At 44.7% G+C, this 20,772-nt stretch overlaps 1 protein-coding gene across 2 annotated transcripts in view; it reads left to right on the top strand.

The window, feature by feature from the left end:
* Positions 1 to 20,772, top strand: part of LOC126949586 (maestro heat-like repeat-containing protein family member 7) — a 46,542-nt gene that overhangs the window by 21,102 nt on the left and 4,668 nt on the right. For both annotated transcript variants that reach the window (XM_050782160.1, XM_050782159.1), the window contains 8 exons: positions 6,722 to 6,866; positions 7,327 to 7,502; positions 8,154 to 8,291; positions 8,389 to 8,503; positions 16,267 to 16,407; positions 17,135 to 17,311; positions 17,928 to 18,086; positions 19,197 to 19,298. In XM_050782160.1, coding sequence (XP_050638117.1) covers positions 6,722 to 6,866; positions 7,327 to 7,502; positions 8,154 to 8,291; positions 8,389 to 8,503; positions 16,267 to 16,407; positions 17,135 to 17,311; positions 17,928 to 18,086; positions 19,197 to 19,298 — 1,153 coding nt within the window. The remainder of the gene's footprint in view (positions 1 to 6,721; positions 6,867 to 7,326; positions 7,503 to 8,153; positions 8,292 to 8,388; positions 8,504 to 16,266; positions 16,408 to 17,134; positions 17,312 to 17,927; positions 18,087 to 19,196; positions 19,299 to 20,772) is intronic.

The raw sequence follows: 20,772 nt of genomic DNA, 5'->3' as shown, positions 1-20,772 counted from the left end.
TACTTTTTTCTAAACATTTAGTGGAATTCAATACTGAAACCATCTGGATCTAGAGTTGTATTTGTTGGAAGTTTTAAAACTATGGATTGAATTTATTTAGTAGTTAGGGTCATTCAGATTATCTATTAATTTGTTCATCTTCTAGTCTCTTAAGGTGGAAATGTAAATTACTAATTTGGGAACTTTCTTCTTTTTTAAAATAAGCATTTTAGTGCTATGAATGTTCCTCTAAGCATAGCTTTATCTGCATCTAACAACTTTTGTTATATTGTATTTTCATTTTCTTTTAGTTCAAAAATCTTTTCTAATTTTCCTTGGGTCTTTTTCTGTCACCCATGAATTACTTAGAAGTATTGTTAATTTCCAAATATTTGTGGATTGTCCAGGTATATTTCTGTTACTGATTTCTAGTTTAAATTTATTATGGCCTGATAACATACTTTATGTGATTTCTATTCTTTAAAATTTGTTCAGGTTTGTTTTGAAGCCCAGAATGTGGTATATTGTGGGGAATGCTCATGTGCACCTACAAAGAATGTGTATTCTGCCCAGGCGCGGTCGCTCATGGCTGTAACCCCAGAACTTTGGGAGGCCAAGGTGGCTGGATCACCTGAGACCAGGAGTTCAAGACCAGCCTGGCCAACATGGTGAAACCCTGTCTCTACTAAACATACTAAAATGAATGAGGGATGGTGGTGCATGCCTGTCCACCCAGCTACTCGGGAGGTTGAGGCAGAAGAATCACTTGAACCCGGGGGGCGGAGGTTGCAGTGAGCTGAGATCCCACCACTGCACTCCAGCCTGGGTGACAAAGTGACAGCCTATCTCAAAAAAAAAAAAAAGAATGTGTATTCTGCTGTTGTTGTCTGGAGTGTTCTATAAGTTAAGTTATAGAACAACACAGTGTTGTTCAAGACTTTTATAACCTTGCTGATTTTCTGTCTACATATTCTGTCAATTACTGAGAGAGGAGTGTTGAAGTCTCCCAATTTACTTATGCATTTATCTATTTTTTCCTTTGTTTTTATCATTTTTTGCTTCATGTATTTCATTAGGTGTATGTACATTTAAGATTGCTATATCTTCTTGATGAATTGACTGTTTTATCATTAATTAATGTCCCTCTTTGTACCTGGCAATGCTCTTTGTTCTGAAGTTCCCTTTGTCTGATGTTAGTATGGCCATTTTTGCTTTTTAAACAGTCTGTATTTGTGTGGCATATCTTTTTCCATTCTTTGAACTAATATATATAATTATATTTAAATTTTTAAAAAATATAGCATATGGTTGGACTTGTGTTTTTATCTAATCTGACAATCTCTGCCTTTTAGTTTGTGTATTTAAATCATTTATAATTAATGTAATTAATAATATATTTGGATTTAAGTCTACCATCTTATGATTTATTTTGTTTTTCCCCTTTGTTTTTTATTCCTGTGTTCCCCTTTCCTGCATTCTTTCAAATTGTTTGAATTTTTTTTGGCATTCTATTTTAACTTATCTATTAGATTTTGATTCTTTGTACCAATTTTTAGTGGATTCCTGGGCATTTACATACCTAAAGTTTTATAGTCTACTTACATATCTAAACTTCCATAGTCTGTTTAGAGTTAGTATTTTACAATTTTGAGAAAAGGTAGAAGCTTTCACTATACAGCTTGTTTTACCTTACTTACATTTTTTTGAGACAGTCTTGCAGGCTGGAGTGCAGTGGCATGATCTCAGTCACTGCAACCTCTGCCTCCTGGGTTCAAGCGATTCTCTTGCCTCAGCCTCCTGAGTAGCTAGGATTACAGGTGTGCGTCGGCATACCCAGCTAATTTTTGTATTTTTAGTAAAGATGGGATTTCACCATGTTGGCCAGGCTGGTCTCGAACTCCTTGAACCTCAAGTTATCTGCCCGCCTCAGCCTCCCAAAGTGCTGGGATTACAGGTGTGAGCCACCTTGCCCACCTAATTTTGCTTTCAATAGTCATACATATTTTTAAACGTAAGGGGATAAAAACGGTCTGTTACATTTACTCATATATTTGCCATTCCTGTTGCTTTATCTTCATTGTTAAAATTTCAACTTTCACTCTGATAAAATTTCTTTTCTGCTTGAATAACTTCATTAGCGTTTCATTTAGAGCATGTCTTTGAGTGATAAATTCTTAGTTTTCTCCATATGAGAATGTTTCAATTTTACCTTCTTTTTTTTTTTTTTTTTTTTTTTTTTTGAGACAGAGTTTCACTCTTGTTGCCCAGGCTGGAGTGCAATGGTGCGATCTCTGCTCACTACAACCTCTGCCTCCCGGGTTCAAGTAATTCTCCTGTCTCAGCCTCCCGAGTAGCTGGGATTACAGGAGCCTGCCACCACACCCAGCTAATTTTTTTGTATTTTTAGTAGAGATGGAGTTTTGCCATGTTGGCCAGGCTGGTCTCAAACTCCTGGCCTCAAGTGATCTGCCTGCCTCGGCCTCCCAAAGTGTTGGGATTGTAGGCGTGAGCCACTGTGCCCGGCCAGTAAATTTCTGTTCATTATAAATTACCCAGTCTATGAGATTTTGTGATAGCAGCACGATACAAACTGAGACAATGGCAAAGGGGCTTTTTTTTCAGCTAAGAATCTTGAGAAGGGGAGATTATTGTGAATTACTCAAGTGGGCTCTTAATGTAATCACAATGTGCCTTGTGATTGATGTATCTTGTTCAAACTTCACTGCACTTCTTGAATCTGTAAATATATGTCTCTCACCAAATTTGGGAAGTTTTAGGTCATTATTTCTTCAGATATTTTTTTCTGTACCAGTCTCTTTTTCTTTTTATAAGATTTCAATGACACGAATATTCGACTTTTAAATGGTGTCCTATAAGTCTCTGAAGCTCTGTTAATTTTTTTCTAATTTCTTAGTTCTTCAAATTGTATAATTTTTATTGATTCATCTGCAAGTTCATGAACTTTTCTCTCTGTAATCTCCATTTTCCTCTTGATCTCATCCAGTGAATTTTTGTTTCAGATATTGTATTTTTCAGTTCTAAAATTTCCATTTGGTTTTTTTTAAAAAATAGCTTATTCCTCAGCTGAGAACATGAGAACATCCATCTTTCCACTTCTTTCTTTGTTTCTTTGCTTCTCTCTCTCTCTTTAGTTCTTTTTTGAGACAGAGTCTTGCTCTGTTGCCCGAGGTAGGGTGCAGTGGCATGATCATAGTTTACTGCAGACTCAACCTCCAGGTTAAAGCTATCCTCCCATCTCAGCCTCTGAGTAGCTGGGATCACAGGGGTGTGGCACCATACCCAGCTAATTTTTTAACTTTTTGTAGAGACAGAGTTTCTCTATGTTTCCCAGGTTAATCTTGAACTCCTGGGCTCAAGTGATCTTCTGCCTCAGCCTCGCAAAGTGCTGGGATTACAGGTGTGATCCACCACGCCTGACCTTTCCATTTATTTCTGTTATGTACATCTTTACCTCATGGAGCATGGTTAAAATGTGTACTTAAAGTATTATTATTATTATTTTTAGACAGGGTTGTGCTCTGTTACTCAGGCTAGAGTGCAGTGACGTGATCATAGCTCACTGCAACCTAGAACTCCTGGGCTCAAGTGATCCTCCTGCCTCAGCCCTCAAGTAGCTAGGACAACAGGCATGTGCCACCATGCCCGCTATTTTTTAAAGTAATTTTTTAGAGAATGGATCTCACTGTGTTACTCAGACTGGTCTTGAACTCCTGGTCTCAAGGGATCCTCCCGCTTTGGCCTTTCAAAGTGTTGGGATTATGGGTATGAGCCAATGCACCCGGTCGTGTCTTAGAGTTTTAGCTGCCTGTGCTGCTACAGCTGCACAACTGGATCTGGCTTCAGGGTGATGAAATGAGAAAAAAGAGAGAGAGAGAGAAAAAAGAAAAAACAACTAGCGCTTCCCCCATCCCTACACTCACTGGGCCACAGTGCCCTGTGTTAGGTGCTTTTGTTGCTGCCCAAATGCTTCTACTGTGCAGCTCTGCATCTGGAGTCGCTCTCAGGACAGAGCTTGGGAGAGGAAAGACACAAAGAAAGAAAGAAACAAGGATCCCACCCATACTTCCCCAACTCACAAGGACCCATTTTCCCAGTCCTCTGACCAGAGAGACAGAGTTTAACTCAGAGATTTTGTTGCCTGTGCCTGCTGCATAGTTCAGCCCTTAGGTCACCTTCGAGTCAAAGCTGGAAGACAATAGAGAAAAAAGAATTCGGGGAAACTCACTCAAATGTTGTTTTTCCAGTGTTGGGAGGTAGTTGCTTTTTGTATTTGTCCAGTGTTTTTAGTTTTAATTGGTGCAAGAGCTAGACTAGAGTGGGCTTGCTCTGTCCTAGCAGATTGCGTAGACTCTCTTACTAGGGAAATTAGGATTGCTTGTTGTTAATTTCCTTTATCATGAGAAGGAAGTGTCTTTCTATTCTGTATCTGCTGAGTATTTTTCTTTTCACTGATGTGGAATTGTTTAACAAAAGGTTGATATCATATAATTAGAGTGTTTGCTTTTGGGTCGGGGGTGGTTTGAGACGGAGTCTTGCTCTGTAGCCCAGGCTGGAGTGCAATGGTGTGATCTCGGCTCACTGCAACCTCTGCCTCCCGGGTTCAAGCGATTTGTCTGCCTCCCGAGGAGCTGGGATTACAAGCGTGTGCCGCCATGCCCAGCTAATTTTTGTATTTTCAGTAGAGATGAGGTTTCATCATGTTGGCCAGGCTGGTCTCAAACTCCTGAACTTAGGTGATCTGCCTGCCTTGGCCTTCCAAAGTGCTGGGATTACAGGCGTGAGCCACTGCACCTGGCTGGACAAAGTTATAATTCGATAGAAGAATAAATTCTGGCATAGTAGAGTGACTGTGGTCAACAGTAAGGTATCATATATTACAAAACAGTCAGAGGAGAGGCTTTTCAATGCTTTCAATGCAAAGAAATGGTAAAATCTGCTGAGTTTTTTGAAAAAATAAAAAATAGACTTTGAAATACCAAATGCCATTGCAACATCTAATGACATATTTATACAAATTTATACAGGTTTCTTTCTTTAATCTTTTAATTTCCAAGTGGTTAGATATTTTGATCATCTTCTTCTAGTTTTATTGGATGATAATTAGAGAACACGATCTAAATGTCTTCTCCTTTTGACAATGTGTTGAGGGATTCTTTTGTGTGTATAGACCAGGAAGATTAATGTTATAAATTTTACTATATGTTTAATGGCTATTTGAAATAAATTTATATTCTCTACTGCATGCAAAGTCATCTATTAGACCAGACTTGTTTATTTATTTTTCTTTTTTGTATATTTTTAAAGTAGAGATGGGTCTCGCCATGTCACCCAGGCTGGTCTTGAACTCCTGGGCTCAAGCAATCCTCCCTCCTTGGCCTCCCAAAGTGAAGAAATTGCAGGTGTGAGCCACCTCACTCAGCCAGACCAAGCTTATTTAATTGTTTTATAGTATCTCATTGTACGATTATTACAAACTTGTTTTATCCATTTTTTTAAATGACTGTTTGTTGTTTCCAGCTTCTTGCTATTATTAACAGTGCTGTTATGCACATTCTTACTCTAATATTGTGTTTAGATTTATAGGCATATTTACCATTTTATTTGCTCACCATCCCTTGCATCTCAAACTTTCCTTAGGAAATTATTTTTCTTTTCCCTAAAGGGGAAGGAAAAAACAAAACCTTTAAAGGTATTATTTAGGAGTTTATCCTCTAGGGAGACGCAATTGGTGAAACCATCTATTTTTGTTTATCTCTAAATAAAGCAAATCTGCATTAAATGATAGATTTGCTGGGAACTTGGGGGTTGATGTTTATTTTTGTTCAGCACTTGGAAGGTTTATCCCACTGTCTTCTGCTCTCCACTGTTTCTGTGGGGAAGTTGGCTCTCAGTCTCATTGCCATTCTTTCATTGACAACTCATTTTTTCTCTCTTGTCTTTGTCCCCAGAGCATGCTGTGTATTGTTTACCAGCTGTGAAAGTCTGTCTTCACCTTTTATCTCACCTTCACTTCCTCAATGCTTTGTCTTCCTGTTTCAAAAAGGCCATGACTTCTTGAGGACACTAAGCACATTTTCTTAAAATTTTATGTTATTTGTAGCAAATGCTTTTCAGATATGTACTTTTCTTCTGAGTGTGATTTTTCCAGGTAAAAGTGAGAGGGGAGACACACTAGGCAAAGGGAAAGGCATGTGCCCAATGATAGAGGAGAGAGAGTCCATGCATGGGGTGAGGTTGGGGGTGCTGTGCAGGGCTGGTGATCAGACCTGGCCTGAAGAGAGGTGCGGTCATGCCAGATATTAAGGATGACAGGGGAAAGCCTGGAAGACAGATGCAGTGGTCTGAGGGTGGGTGGGTAGTGAGAGCTTGGACAGGCCAGAGAGAAGGCTCTTCTCACTGATCTGACACATTCAAGTGTGGTCAACAAGCTTTGGCCTCAGATATTTTCTCAAACCAGGTTCACAGACCAAGTGAACATTTCCAGATTTCTGTGAGATGACAGAGAACAGGGAGGTCTGGAGGTGATGGCAAGATGAAAGGAATAGAAGGAGAAAAAGAGAGAGGATAATGAAGAGAGAGACAAGAAAGAAGGAAGAAACCAGGGGAACTAGGGGCCTGGGCAAAGGAGCCTAGAGTCCCCTCCCCTGGAAGCACTGTGGGACTTGTGAAGAATGGCTTACCTGGAGTGGGTAGCTACATTCATGGGTTTCTGACTCTGCAGGGGGGTTTGCAGGCCCTGGGAAATCCTGGCATCTTTCCCCAAAGGCTACGAAATGATCATGGACTATCTGCTCCAGAGGCTGACTCCACACCAGAGATCAAAGGACCAGGAGCCCAGGCACAGAACAGAGATCTCACCACTGATTGTATGGAAAGGCCAGCAGAGGGGGGCTGGGGTGGGGAAGGGGACTCCCTGCTCTCCTGTCCTCAGCTGACTTGGGCTCTTTGGCCTTGACCTTTTAGGTATCAGTGTTTGGTAGAACAGTCTAATGGCAGTCTTGGAGTTGGGTTACAGGGAAGGTTTTCCAGTTGACTTAGCTTTGTCAGGGAGATAGAAGAACTGAATCCCCCAGTTCTTCTTTAACTTTCAAAGATGGTAAGAGACTAAAACAACCACCATGATTAGAAGAGTGCTTTAAAACAGTGACATTCTAGAAATTGCCCTTCATTTTTCTGGCTTACACTAATGTAGTCTTCACTTGCTCTAACAGCATGGGTTTTACTGGGGAAATCTGTCATGGTGATGGATTGTGGAAAGAGATTTCCTGGTGACAGGACCTATGAGTTGAAGATATGATAATGCCTCACTCTTCTCCTCCCTCCCAGGCCACCAGAGCCATCCATGAGCTCCTGCTGGAACCCAGTCGGCGGATGGAGGTGCAGTCCTTCTTCTCCTCCTTGTTCATGGCCTTGCTGTTCCAGATCTCCTTTTTGGTGGTTGAAGTGGACACTGAAATAAGCCAGGATCAGCAACACATAGCTGAATGTGTGGACCCTATAAGGTACCTTTGGTGTTTGCTAGTGATTATGCTCCAGGGACCATCAGCTTAGCACCTTCGCCTGACTTGGTGTCAGCCTCCTAGGCCTGAATACCCTTTGTACACCCTCCTGCCAGGGCACTTAACATGTTCCCCATGCGTCATTTCAAGAAGTCCCCCAGGACTTAAAAAAATATATATTTTATTATTATTATTTTTAGAGACAGGGTCTTGCTATTTTGCCCAAGCTGGTCTTGAACTCCTGGCTCAAGCCATCCTCTTCTCTCAGCCTCCTGTGTTGCTGGGATTACAGGTGCAAGTCCAGCTATCTGGACTTTTTAGAAAAGACTCCTTCTTTAAACTTGGCCTACTAGGCTGATGCAGAGATTCTGCACCAAAATGAGATCAATACCGTGGATAAAACACACATCCGAGTCCACAGACCTGGATTGCATTCCCCACCCTTCTGCTGGCTCCTTGTGTCACCTTGTAGATGCCACATCTCTCTTGGTCTCAGTTGCTTCGCTTGTAAAATATTAGCCTGGGTCTCTGGGGGCTGTCCCACACCAGCAGTTCATGATCCTGAGAAAGTTTTGGGAGTCAGGCAGGTGGCCAGTGAGGGAGAGGAGCGCAGGTGGTGAATGACTTCCTATCTGTTTTTGGCCCTTTCTCCAGTTCTACCGTGGAGGCCCTGAAGACCTTGATGCGAAGTTCTGGGTATGGGGACTATGTGTCTTCTATACAGAGACATGGGGGCTGGTGGCTTCTTGTCAATCCTGAAAGACACTATGACGGAGTCACTGTGCTGGCCAGGTGAGCTGCACCTGGGTCCGCGGCTGGAGGGCCATGCGTTCACTTGGCCTGCTCCTGCGGCCCAGGCCTTACCTGAACACTGTGCTCTTGTTGGTAGGTCCCTGGTCATCAATAACTGTTGGCACAACCGCCCCCTCTTCAGCTCCATCATCAGATTCCTCCAGGACCCAGACTGCAAGAATCACTTAACGGCCCTTGTGTTCCTGACAGAGGTGACTGGCTCTTGGTGGGAGGGGGGCAGGTGAGGGTGATCCCTCTGTGAGACAGCCACACCCAACAGACGCCTCCTGGAAAGGCCACTGACTCACTGCTAGGAAGGGTTGGGGGACATGGCTAATGGTTACCTTGAGCCGGGGGCTTTGGTGCCTTCTTGAATCTCACAGCAGTTTGACTCTGCCCTGACTTTACAGAAAAGCACAGCTCTCTCCTTCAACCACCTCAGCCTTGAGCAGCCTTTTAAAATTAATCCTTGCTTAGCGATTGACTCAGTACAATTCAGCCACCTGACAGAAAAAAAAGAAAATAGGAAATTTAGAAAACATGGAAAAGTATATCAAAAATTATACAACCATTACTAAGCATAATCCCTAGAGGAAACCACATTTATTCAGGTTTTTGCCTATACAGAGGGGTGTGTGTGTGTGTGTGTGTGTGTGTGTGATAGTTGAAATCATTTTCTACTAATATTCTGTATCCTGCTGTATTCAAATATCTGTCTATGTCATTACATGTTCTTTGTAACATACATTTTTAAATTTTGTTTTATTTTTTGAGACAGGGTTTCACTCTCTTGGCCAGGCTGGAGAGCAGTGGTGTAATCATGGCTCACTGCAGCCTCCGTCTCCTGTTCTCAAGTGATTCTCCCACCTCAGCCTTCTGAATAGCAATGCCTACAGGCATGTAGCACCACACTTGGCTAATTAAAAAACAAAATTTAATATAGAGAAGGGGTCTCGCTGTACTGCCCAGGCTGGTCTTGAACTCTTGGACTCAAGTGATTCTCCCACCTCAACCTCCCAAAGTTATGGGATTACAGTTGTGAGCCACCATGCCTGGCCTATAAATGTAAATGTTAATGGTGATTATAATGTTTCATCACAAAGATGATCTATAATTTATTCGACATTCTGTTTCCAATTTTACAAGATTATAAATAACACTTTAATGTACATCTCTGTCAAAAGTTTTTGCCCATATTCCAGATTATTTCCTTAACTATTGAACATAATAAGTGGAACTATTGGTTCAAAAAGTATGAATGTCTTCTATAACTTTTAACAATAATGCCAAATTGCTTTCCAGTAGAGCTGTACCAATTTAGATTTCCACCAACAGTATTTGGGAGAATTTCAGAGTTTCTGACCCACTACAGCTTTAAATGGGATCCTTTTAAAATTCAAGCCACCAGATTTTTTTTTTTTTATAACAGGGGCTGGACTACTTTTGAACATAACCACAGAGATAGAAGATAATACATTACTAATACTAGGATGTAAACAGATATTATCCCAGTGTGTCGTCGTGTGCCCTTATGTGGATTATAGGACATTGGTGTCTTGTTGGAAGGTGTCCACTGCTAGAGGCTGACCTGTACATGTTGGTATGGGGTACTGAGATACACATTCAAGGATATATGTCATGTTGGCAGAACTCCTGCTCAGGGTGTGGGAATGAGACATGTAGGATGCAGAACCCTGACTGGAAGGGGATGGCTTAGTCCAGTGGATCTCAATCATTTATGAACGTCATATCTCGGGGAAGCTGTTTAAAATGCAGATTCCTAGGCCCTGTCCCCAGAGACTTGGATTCAGGAAGTCTGGGGTAAGGCCCAGAAGCCTTTTTTGCTGGTGGGTTTTTTTTTTTTTTTTTTTTTTTTTTTTTGAGGTGGAGTCTCTCTGTCGCCCAGGCTGGAGTGCAGTGGCATGATCTTGGCTCACTGCAACCTTTGCTTCCCAGGTCAAGCAATTCTCCTGCCTCAGCCTCCTGAGCAGCTGGGACTACAGGCACGCATCATCTGCGCCCAGCTAATTTTTGTATTTTAGTTTCACTACATTGGCCAGGCTGGTCTTGAACTCCTGGCCTCAAGGGATCCACCTGCCTTGGCCTCCCCTCTCAAAGTGCTAGGATTACAGGCATGAGCCATTGTGCCCACCCTCCAGAAGTCTTCATTTTCTTTTTTTCTTTTTCTTTTTTCTTTGAGACAGAGTCTTGCTCTGTTGTCCAGGCTGGAGTGCAATGGCACAATCTTGGCTCGCTGCAGCGTCCACCTCCTGGGTTCAAGTGATTCTCCTGCTTCAGCGTCCCGAGTAGCTGGGACTACAGGCATGCACCACCATGCCCAACTAATTTTTGTATTTTTAATAGAGACAGGGTTTCACCATGTTGTCCAGGCTGGTCTCGAACTCCTGACCTCAGCTGATCCACCTGCCTTGGACTCCCAAAGTGCTGGGATTACAGACATGAGTCACCACATCCAGACGAAGTCTTAATTTTCTAAAAGTACTCCAGTGGTTGCTGTGCCACAGGAAGTGCTTGGACCCAGCTTTGGGAAACAGTACAAGGCACAAGCCTGCGTGGGCTGGAGGCCACCATGAGATAGCTGCCACTCTCTTTAGAGCAGTAATTCTGAACCCTGGCTGCATATCAGTATCCTCCCGGGAGGTTTCCAAAATGCTAATGCCAAGCCCCCACCCCACCCCTCACTCTCTGTCAAGTTTTTCTATTTGAATCGATTTGGGACAGGGTCTAGGCATCAGTTTGTTTTAGAAGCTCCCAGGTTTAAAGGGATGTTCTAGAAATACAGCTAGGATTGAGAATCACTCTAGAATTTCCCCAAGTGTCTGATACCCAACTGAAACAAAGGGACAGACGATAGAGCGTTTGCTCATCTGCCACCCTGATTGCGGTTTCAGGCTGACAATGGGGAGGGGAGGTCAGCGTGCTTGGGAAGAGGCTGGAAGGCACACCCCAATAGCGAGATGGGTGAACCCCATTCTTAGCAATCAGAGAGAGAAGTAGTAGAGTCTAAAGTGGAAAGCCAGTGGAGTTTTAGGTACCAGGTAAGTAAGTAGGTCAAGATCTGTTAAGTGAGAGACCATGGCTAAGAAAGCTTTCTAATATTTCCCAGCCTTTGTCACTCCCTGATTGTTGCTTCGTTATCTTTATTCATTTCCTTGAGATGATCACAAGTAGAAATATTTAAAAGAGAAAAGGTTGTGTGCTTTTCTTCAGTGTACTCAAGAAACAGCAGAGCTCTGTTATTTTATTTCTCTCTAATTCTGTGAAAAGGGTGTTATTTAGCTCTATTTTGTAGAGAACGAAAGTGAGGCTCAGAGAATTTAAGAAGTTACTTACTCAGCTAGAGAGTAAATTAGGGTGGATCTGCCTGACTGCCAATCAAAGACAGATGAAACTGCTGAGATGTTAATGAAGACTTCTTTGCCATTAGCAACATGTAAACGTACATTCATATGTGCATGCATACATGCATGCTAAAGCAAGTACATATATTTTAAATGTATCTGATTGACTTTTGGCTTTTAAAATGTTATTTTATTATATAAAAGATATTTTCTATCTCACAAGTCATCAAGCAATAAATGTTATTTAAAATAATCTATATACACATATAATACAAACAAGCAAATTAAACCATGGAAACTGATTATTTATTTATTTTTAAAATTTTATTTATTTTATTTTTTGAGATGGAGTTTCACTCTTGTTGCCCAGGTTGGAGTGTAATGGTGCAATCTCAGCTCACTGCAACCTCTGCCTCCCAGGTTCAAGCAATTCTCCTGCCTCAGCCTCCTGAGTAGCTGGGATTACAGGCGCCCACCACCACACTCAGCTGATTTTTTGTATTTTTAGTAAAGATGGGGTTTCACCATTGGCCAGACTGGTCTCAAATGCCTGACCTCAGGTGATCCACCTGCCTCAGCCTCCCAAAGTGCCGGGATTACAGGTGTCAGCCACTGTGCCCGGCCTATTTATTTATTTATTTAGTTTTGAGAAGGAGTATTGCTCTGTTGCCCATGCTGGAGTGCAGTGGCATGATCTTGGCTCACTGCAACCTCTGCCTTCTGGGTTCAAGTGATTCTCCTGCCTCAGCCTCCTGAGTAGCTGGGATTACAGATGCCTGCCACCACGCCTGGCTAATTTTTGTATTTTTAGTAGAGGCAGGGTTTTGCCATGTTGGCCAGGCTGTTCTCGAACTTTTTCTTCTTTTTTTTTGACATGGAGTCTTGCTCTGTCACCCAGGCTAGAGTGCAGTGGCTGGATCTCAGCTCACTGCAAGCTCCACCTCCCGGGTTCACACCATTCTCCTGCCTCAGCTTCCCGAGTAGCTGGGACTACAGGCGCCTGCCACCTCGCCCAGCTAGTTTTTTGTATTTTTTAGTAGAGACGGGGTTTCACCGTGTTAGCCAGGATGGTCTCGATCTCCTGACCTCGTGACCCGCCTATCTCGGCCTCCCAAAGTGCTGGGATTACAGGCTTGAGCCACCACGCCTGGCCCTGTTCTCGAACTTCTGACCTTAAGTGGTCTGCAAACTGATTTTTTAAATGCAGTCTTTTTTTCTCTTCTTCTTTTGCCTTCTCCCCTCCTACTACATTCAGTCTATACCTCCACCTCTTCATCTCCCAAGTATCTCAAATGCAAGCAACCAAGTATGTATCCTTCTGCATGCTCAAATAATCACACACACATAATAGATGTTGACAGATTGTTTTCCAAAGAAACACTAACAATTCACATTTATCTCAGGGAAGTGTGAGAGAAGGGTTTCTCTCTCTCTCTTCTAACAACAAAGCTTAACCCTTTTTAGATGTTTGTCCTCCTGGCAGGTATAAAGCAGGGATGTCCAATGTTTTGGCTTCCCTGGGCCACATTGGAAGAAGAATTGTCTTGGGCCACACATAAAATACACTAACACTAACGACAGGTGATGAGCTAAAAAAAAAAAAATCGCAAAAACCTCATAATGTTTTAAGAAAGTTTACAAATTTGTGTTGGACCACATTCAAAGCTGTCCAGGGCAGCGTGGAGCCTTTGGGCTGTGCATTGGACAGGCTTGGTGTAAAGCAATACCTTATTGCTGCTCTGGTTTGCATCTCCCTGGCTCCTATTGATTTTGAGCATTCTGCATATAATTTTGTGATTTGAATTTGCCCTTCTGTGAATTCCTTCCCATGTCCTTTGCCCATTGTCCTATTGAATTGTTTGGCTTTTTCTTGTCTACAATACTACTTTAACTCCTGATTTTCCATTTGCACGACTACACATGTTTTTCCATCATAATGTTTTCCATCATGTGCATGCTAGTCTATCCTTAAACAGAGTGCGTGCCAGGCTGGTCTATCCAGGTGAATGTACTGATGTATGTAAGTCTGAGCCAGCCTACCTGTGCAGACTCAAGGTGTCCTTCTGGCATGTTTATTCCAAAGCATGTGCACTTAGAGCAGGAGTTCTCAATGCTGGATGCATATTCATATCTCCAGGAGAACCTACCCTAATACTTGGGGGCCAACTCAGTCCAATTAACTCAGAATCTTGGGGGTGATGTGGGGTCCAAGAATCAGCATTTTTAATAGCTCTGCAGGTGACACAAACATGCATCACTTGTTCGATATCACCCAGCAGAGCCTGGAGTCCCCAGCGCTGTTGAATGATCATTACAAGGATTTCTTCCTTTTTCTTTTTCTTTTCTTTTTTTTTTTTTTTGAGGCAGAGTTTCACTCTTGTTGCCCAGGCTGGAGAGCAATGACACAATTTCAGCTCACTGCAACCTCCGCCTCCAGGTTTCAAGCGATTCTTCTGCCTCAGCCTCCTGAGTGGCCAGGATTACAGGCATGTGCCACCACACCCGGCTAATCGTGTATTTTTAGTAGAGATGGGGTTTCTCCATGTTGGTCAGGCTGGTCTCGAACTCCCAACCTCAGGTGATCTGTCTGCCTCGGCCTCCCAAAGTGCTGGGATTACAGGCGTGAGCCACCATGTCTGGCCAACAATGATTTCTTAATAATTCTCCTTTCTCCCCCTCTCTTTTAAAAAATTATTATTCTGGGAGACTGTCTTTGACTTTTCTCTTTTGCCTTTTGAACAGGTCAGTAAATCTGTGTTTTGCAGTGTTCTTCAGGGTCATCCTTTCTCCATTCCCACTACCCTGGCCTAGTCCAGACCCTTATTACCTGTGCTTGAAGCAATTATTTTAACTTTTCTTAGAGACAGCGAGTCTTGCTATGTTGCCCAGGCTGGTCCCCAACTCCTGGCTTTAAGTGATTGTCCTGCCTCAACCTCCAGAGTAGTTGGGATTACAGGTGTGAGCCACCATACCCGACTGGAGCAACTCCAAAAGATAACATGCTGGTCTCTTTCCTCCTAGGATCTTCTGTCAACATAACACATTTCCCAGGTCCAACATTCCTTGCCAATGGAATCCTCCTCTGGAGTCGGATCAGCACCCAGTTGCCCTTCCCTCAACTACATTATGCTTAGCTTATCCCTACATTTCGCCCTTGTTTTGCTATACCTACCTTTTCCCATTAAACACACACATGCTTACGTTCCCCTTCCATCTGCTCATTGAAGTTCTCTTTATTCAAGTTCAGCTCAAGTTCTACCTCTTTCTTTTTCTTTTTTTTTTTTTTTAATTTTTTTTGGAGACAAACTTTCGCTGTTGTCCTCCAGGTTGGAGTGCAATGGCATGATCTTGGCTCACTGCAACCTCCGCCTCCTGGATTCCAGCGATTCTCCTGCCTCAGCCTCCTGAGTAGCTGGGATTACAGGTGCCTGCCACCACGCCCAGCTAATTTTTGTATTTTTAGTAGACATGGGGTTTCACCATGTTGGCCACGCTGGTCTTGAACTCCTGACCTCAGGTGATCCGCCCACCTCGGCCTCCCAAAGTGCTGGGATTACAGGCATGAGCCACCACACCTGGCCAAGTTCTACCTCTTTCATAAATTTTCCTAGATGAATCAACACCTGTTTATAGGAATTTTTTACTTGCTTTTAATTTATGTAGTATTGTTATTGCCTTGAGATGTTCACTAGGTGGTTCATGTACCTAAGTCTTGACTCTCCAGCTGAATTGCTAGGATCTTTGAGGGCAGAGTGCATTTCTTACTTGTATCTCCTACAGTTTCCTTTATCAAAAATGTTTAATGGGGCTGGATGTGGTGACTCACGCCTGTAATCCCAGCACTTTGGGAGGGTAGGCAGGTGGATCACCTGAGGTTAGGAGTTCGAGACCAGCCTGGGCAACATGGTGAAAACCCCTCTCTACTAAAAATACAAAATTAGCCAGGTGTGGTGGCACATGCCTGTGGTACCAGCTACTCGGGAGGCTGAGGTAGGAGAATCACTTGAACCTGGGAGGTGGAGGTTGCAGTTAGCCGAGATTGTGCCACTGCACTCCAGCCTGGGTGACAGAGTGAGACTCTGTCTGAAAAAAAAAGAAAAAAAAAATGCTTACGGGCCAGTTTTGTGGTGGCTCATGACTGTAATCTCAGCACTTTGGGAGGCTAAGGTGGGTGGATCCCCTGAGGTCAGGAGTTCAAGACCAGCCTGGTTAACATTCTGAAACCCCATCTGTACTAAAAAATACAAAAATTAGCTGGGCGTGGTGGCACATCCTGTAGTCCCAGCTACTCAGGAGGCTGAGGCAGGAGAATTGCTTGAACCCGGGAGGCAGAGGTTGCAGTAAGCCGAGATCACACTACTGCACTCCAGCCTGGGTGACACAGCAAGACTCCATCTCAAAAAAAAAAAAAAAAAAAAGCTTAAGGAAAACTTGGAGAATGAATAAATGACTTCTGGAATGACAGGTGCAAATTCACCTTTTATGCTTTGGCCTCTCTACCAATTCTAAACTCTTAAGAGTATTTCCCTACTAGTGAGTAGGAACCTAGTCCAAAGTCATTGATGATTTTTTTTCTCCTTGCCCGCCCATCTTTCTTGGCCTCCCTTCCCCAGCTGCTCCAGTGCCCAGATGTGGCAGCCTTAGTGGATGACTTCACCACCCGCATTCTGGCAAAGTGGTTCAAGAGTGAGGAGCCAGCCATAGTGAAGCCATTGCTGCAGATGCTAGAGGTCTTTGCGAAGCATGAAAACATGGTAAAATGGGGCAGGGGCTAAGGGTGTGCTCTCAGGCGATGTTGTAACCAGGGGAGGTAACATCTGCTGTGTCCAGTTATAGATAGGGTGGGACACACTCTTGGGATCAAAGAGAGCAAATCCTCATGAGGCCAATGCACCACAGACAGGAGTTGGGGCTTGAGCCATTCATGATTTCTCCCTCCGGGAAAGGTCTCCTGAAGAAGTTTTTTCATACCACTCTGCCATCACTGAGGCCTCTTAGGCACATCTGAGTCCGGCTGGGCAAGCGATTGAATGGGGATATTTGTGTGGAGAGTCCCACCGGTGAACTCAGCCGTGGTATTCCTGACAGAGCCAGCCCTGATTTAGAACAGGGTCATTTCAGAGAATAGATGAAGCTAACCCCAGGATCTCACACATGTCATCCAGGTCCCCTGGAGATTGCTGTCATCATCAGGGATGAGAAGGGCAGTGGCGATGGAAACTTATGGCATGGTGGGAGGAGGGGGCCTCCTCTGTTTTCTCCCCTTTTCTCATGATGGACGCAAGGTACCTCCCCAAATGCTCTCCTGGGCTACTCACTCCGATGGCTCCCCAGATGCTGGGCCAGTCCCAGCTCTGGAATGAAAAAACAGTAGAGTGTGGTTCTCATTTGCGGGGCTGAACTGACTTGAAATGAGAATTCCTTGACTTGTCAGGAGTCATTTCCCCAGCTCCCCGTTCCCTGAGCCACTGTCGCTCGCAGGTGAGGCGGCTCCGAATCCTCCAGCCGTATGTGCTGAACTACTGCTACTCCTCGAACAGCGACATAGTACTGGAGACTTTGCTGGTGCTGAAGAATCTCCTGAGCCACCTCACCTGGCGGCACTCCTCCTCCTTCCTGATCCAGCTCACCTTCACGCTGGTGCCCTTCTTTGAGGAGGTAAAGGCCCCTCTGGGGTCATTTTCTTTCTCTCGGCATCTGTAAAATAAGGGAGTTGGCCAGGCATGGTGGCTCACGCCTGTAATCCCAGCACACTGGGAGGCCGAGGCAGGAGGATCACATGAGGCCAGGAGCTCAAGATCAACCTGGGCAACATAGTGAGACCCCATTCTAACAACAACAACAAATTAGCTGAGTCTGGTGGTGTGCACTTGTGGCCCCAGTTTCTTGGGAGGCTGAGGCAGGAGGATTGCTTGAGCCCAGCAGGTCAAGGCTGCAGTGAGCTGTGATTGTGGCATGCAATCCAACCTGGGCGACAGAGCGATACCCTGTGTCAAACAAAACAAAACAAAACAAAACCCCTCACAGAGTTGGCAGAATGATTCAAGACCCTTCACCTTGAATATGGTACTGTTCTGTAGGGACTTGATTGCTCCTGCCCTCCTTGTATCTTTCTGAAGGGGTGAGATGGAGCGAGAGAACAGACCACAGCAGGCGGGGATCAGAGCAGATCATTTGAGGGAGGGAATGGACAGGGGAGTGTGGGGTTGGCGGGGGTGGAGCTCAGGGACCTGATTGCTTCTGCTTCCCCACGCATGCGTGTCTTCTCTCCCAGGTGTCAGAGCATCTGCGGTTGGCAGCCTTTGAGATCTATGAGAGTCTCTTGGCCAAGGTCAAGAAGAGAGACCTTGTCTTCCCCTTGAAGCACCAGATCCTCAACTTGCTAGTCCCCCTGGTGCTCCACCTGAGGGACGTAAATACCGACGTGGCTCTGGTGAGAGGCCAGGCCTTGGAGCCTGGTCTTCAGTCCCCGTTTTCATGGGAGGTAAATGCTAAGCATGTTGAGTGCTTAGGCAGGGCTGTGGCAGTACTGGATGGTGCTGAAGGAGTCAACTAGTCTCTGACCTTGCCTAATGACAGACTAGAGATGAACAGATGCTTGCACTAAAGTTTTCTCCAGCTTCTGGCTCCATCCGGTTGGCCACTGACTCCCAGTGGAATACTGTGGGTGTTTCTCCCAGGAGGAAAATCTCATTGACGGGCAGCAGTCCCTCTCTCTGCCTCCCAGCCTGTGGCTCCAGGAGCCCCCTCTCCATGCTGCTTTCTGCATACTCTCTGCCTGTGAATGGAGACAGAGCTCCCTGGGTCGGGAAGACCCTGTGGGAGGCAGTGTGGTGGGCAGAATAGAGAGAGCCTGGAACTGGCCTTCATTCCGGAATGAATGAGTCCAGCTTTGAGCCCAGGAGACCCAGGAACGTGAACTGCAGCTTGAACACTTGAAGACTGGCTGACTTACTCTGTGACAGGACACCTTGTTTCCACAGAGCAGGCCACTCTGCCATCACTGAGGCCTCTTAGGCACATCTGAGTCCGGCTGGACAAGCGATTGAATGGGGATATTTGTGCGGAGAGTCCCACCGGTGAACTCAGCCGTGGTATTCCTGACAGAGCCAGCCCTGATTTAGAACAGTGACCACCCAGTTGGGGGATTAAGACTTTGGGGAAATTTATTTTCAGAGAGACTGTTTTGTGGGGCAGGGAGGGTTGCGGGGGCGGCAGCGTGGGAAGCCATGCGGCTGGTGAATAAGGCTCTGAGCTAAATAGTTCCAGTGCTCTGGGTCTCAGTGTCACACCACAGCAACTGGGAAAATTGTTAGAACTGTAATTTTTAAACTTCTTATTAGGGGGAATAGGGGGTTGTAAGTAGAGCCAACCTGCCTGGACCCCTGCCTTTTTCCTAAGCCCTGGATCCCTGTCGATTCACCAGCGTTTCCATCCCATCGAGGCTGAGTGTGATGCTGCTTGTCTCTGTTCTTTGCACCCCTCCATTTCCCTGCCCAGTCCCACTCCTCAGCTCCTCATGCTGAGCCTCCTTGTCTCCCAGATCTGCCGGTCTGCCCTCTGCCACACAGCTGCCATGCTGGGCTGGTCAAAGCTGAAAGCAGTATTTGCAGAGAAAGATGTGTGGAACATTCTTGGAGCCCTGGTAAGCCAGCAGCTTGCTCACTGTCTGCTCCTATGCAAGGGAGGGTGGCGTCCCCAGCGGTCTAGGTCGTTTTCCTGCAGCTCTGGGGTTTGCAGCAGTAGTGGCAGCGGCAACAGCAACAGTTCAATGATGAGATACTCATTAAGCACCTACTTTGTGATTGGCACCTAGATATAGTTCCTGCCCTCCCCTTGTTTCCTGTCTGAATTGGGGAGCTAGACACACAAGTAGACAATCTCAGCATACTTCGGGAAAGGCAAAGGAGGGGTACCCAGCACAGTCTGGAAGTTGAAGGAAGGCTTCCTGGAGGAGGTGTCATCTTCAGAAGGAGAAATATAAGGCAGGGTAACACTTAGGCAAAGGGAAGGAATGAAGAGTGCAGGCCAAGGTGATGCTGTACATAGGGGTGTGGAGCAGAGCACACATTATCTGGTATGATTTGATCCTTACAACCATCCTGAGAAATGAGGGCAGAAGGGCCTGGTGTGTAGGGAGCTATTAATGTAAGTGCCTTGGAATCGTTAGAGCAGGGGCAGAAAAGGCAAATGCTTACAAGGTCATGCAGGAAACACTAACCAGAGATCAGACTGGATGGGCCCGGAGGAGAGATGTAGGCCCCAAGACCCAGCACAGGCAGCCTCTCAGCATGGCCAGAAACCACACGCCATTGTCACAGCACACATCTGGTAACACCGCCTTTACTCTCCTGAAGTGAAATTCATAAATAATAGCCTCTACCTTTGCATATTTCCAAAATAAGTCATATAATGCCCTAACTCCAAAGGAGAAGTGAAAGTAATCTACAACAAAATAATCTGTAGGAATATATGGAACACAATATAGCATAACATGATATAATAATAGAATATAAATACTGTATGTAAATGCTTGGGCCAAGTTACTTTTTATTTATTTATTTATTTTTTTGAGACAGAGTCTCACTCTGAAGCCCAGGTTGGAGCGCAGTGGCGCGATCTTGGCTCACTGCAACCTCCGCCTCCCAGGTTCAAGCGATTCTCCTGTTTCAGGCTCCCGAGTAGCTGGGATTACAGGCACTTGCCACTGGGCCCAGCTACTTTTTGTATTTTTAGTAGAGACGGGGTTTCTTTTTTCTTTTGTTTTTTATTTTTTGAGATGGGGTTTCATCATGTTGACCAGGCTGGTCTCAAACTCCTGACCTCAGGTGACCTGCCTGCCTCAGCCTCCCAAAGTGCTGGGATTATAGGTGTGAGCCACTGCACCCTGCCAGGGCCCAGTTACTTTAGTAGACAATGATGTACATGAATCCTTGCCCCTCTCCATGGAATCACTGTGAATGGATCTGCTACATAATGCAGAATGATATGGGAGTCACCACAAGAAGGGTCACCACAAGAAGGGTCACCATTGGTGATGGGAATTCCAAAACGATTGTATTAATAGCTCCCCCGACACCAGGAAAGTCTGATTAGACCAGAAAGTCTGATGACTTTCT

The sequence above is a fragment of the Macaca thibetana genome, chromosome 1 (genome assembly GCF_024542745.1).
Source record: "Macaca thibetana thibetana isolate TM-01 chromosome 1, ASM2454274v1, whole genome shotgun sequence".
Classification (NCBI taxonomy): Eukaryota; Metazoa; Chordata; class Mammalia; order Primates; family Cercopithecidae; genus Macaca; species Macaca thibetana.
Note: the sequence above shows the minus strand (reverse complement) of the source record. Positions and strands in the feature narration are given on the sequence as shown.